Genomic DNA, 1,190 nt, shown 5'->3' with positions numbered 1-1,190 from the left:
GTGGAGGCTCGTAGATTCCTCAGATGGGTTTGAACGAAAGAGCCGACTTGGTTCACCGTCTCCTTGTCCAGGGTATCCTTTATGTGGTTCGCGACGTGCGGGCACGGGCAGGCGACTAGCGACAGGTACGCCTTGATCCTGACCTCGCTGTCTTCTTCTCTGTCGCCGAATACCTTGAACAGGACGTTCTTCCACTTCATCGAACACCTGGAGGGCAGCGCCTCGATGGCCGCCACTCGCACTCTGTTCCTCACGTTCTTGTCCGCGGCGATGTTCGCCAGTTTGACCAGGGTCGCGTCGTCGAGGAACGTGTTGCCCAACGCCTTCAAGGCGGAGACCACCACGTCCTCCTGCTGTCTTGTCTTTGTCTTGCCGTTGCCCACCTTCTCCCGAATCTTGTGCACGGCCTCCTTCACCTTCGCCACGTTCTCGCAAGGGTGATGCTGGCAGTACTTGCCGATCGCTTGCCCGATTCCCAGGTATCCGATTCGAGGCAGATCAGGCTGGTCCAGAAGAGAGGTCAGAGCCGACAGCGTCGGCAGGGTCGTGTGTCTAATCAATGTCAGTCCGGTGTAGAAGAGGAGCGTCTGCGTTTCGGACAGTTCCTTGTTCTTGATCAATTCTACCCCCACTTCCGCGGCCTCGCCGGTCCCAGCGTGGAACAGGCCGTCCAACAACACCTGCAGGCACCCTTTGTCGAAGCCCGCTCCGGCGCGAACCTTCTGGTACGTCGACAAGATGTCCGGTTTATCGCTGTGTCGCAGCACCTTCACCAGCTCCCTGAACTTGCTGGCGGCTGTCGGTTTTACTCCGCCGGCGATTTCAGCCTGCGCCGCCTTCAGTGCCTTCGCGATGTCCTCCTGATGGTACTCGGTCACGGGGTGCGGGGGCTCGAAGATCAACGACTTCGGCGCCGACACTGGTTTCGTCGGGTTATCCGCGCCCTCGCTTATCAGCACCAGCGACGTCTCGACCACGGTTTTCGCTCCGGCCTCGCCGTTGCTGAATGGTCGCAGCTTGTACGTTTCCGTCGATGTGGCCGCGTTCAGGACACCTTGCTTGAAGCGTTGCTTGATCGTCTGCTGGGAGTCCAATAGCGGCGACGACTTTAAGCCGGATGACGGGTCGAACGACGCCGTCACCAGACCTTGGTTCACGTTCTCCCGGAAACTGCATTGCTCCAACTTCCT

At 59.2% G+C, this 1,190-nt stretch overlaps 1 protein-coding gene across 1 annotated transcript; it reads right to left on the bottom strand.

Annotated features, from left to right (window-relative positions):
* Window positions 1–5: 5 nt before the first annotated feature.
* On the bottom strand, window positions 6–1,187 carry LOC144478065 (apolipophorins-like; the record flags this gene model as incomplete). Its single annotated transcript, XM_078195785.1, has 1 exon — window positions 6–1,187. A coding segment is annotated over one exon (1,182 nt), but the record flags the coding sequence as incomplete, so codon positions are not given.
* Window positions 1,188–1,190: the final 3 nt, after the last annotated feature.

The sequence above is a fragment of the Augochlora pura genome, unplaced genomic scaffold (genome assembly GCF_028453695.1).
Source record: "Augochlora pura isolate Apur16 unplaced genomic scaffold, APUR_v2.2.1 APUR_unplaced_7289, whole genome shotgun sequence".
In the NCBI taxonomy this organism is placed as follows: Eukaryota; Metazoa; Arthropoda; class Insecta; order Hymenoptera; family Halictidae; genus Augochlora; species Augochlora pura.
Note: the sequence above shows the minus strand (reverse complement) of the source record. Positions and strands in the feature narration are given on the sequence as shown.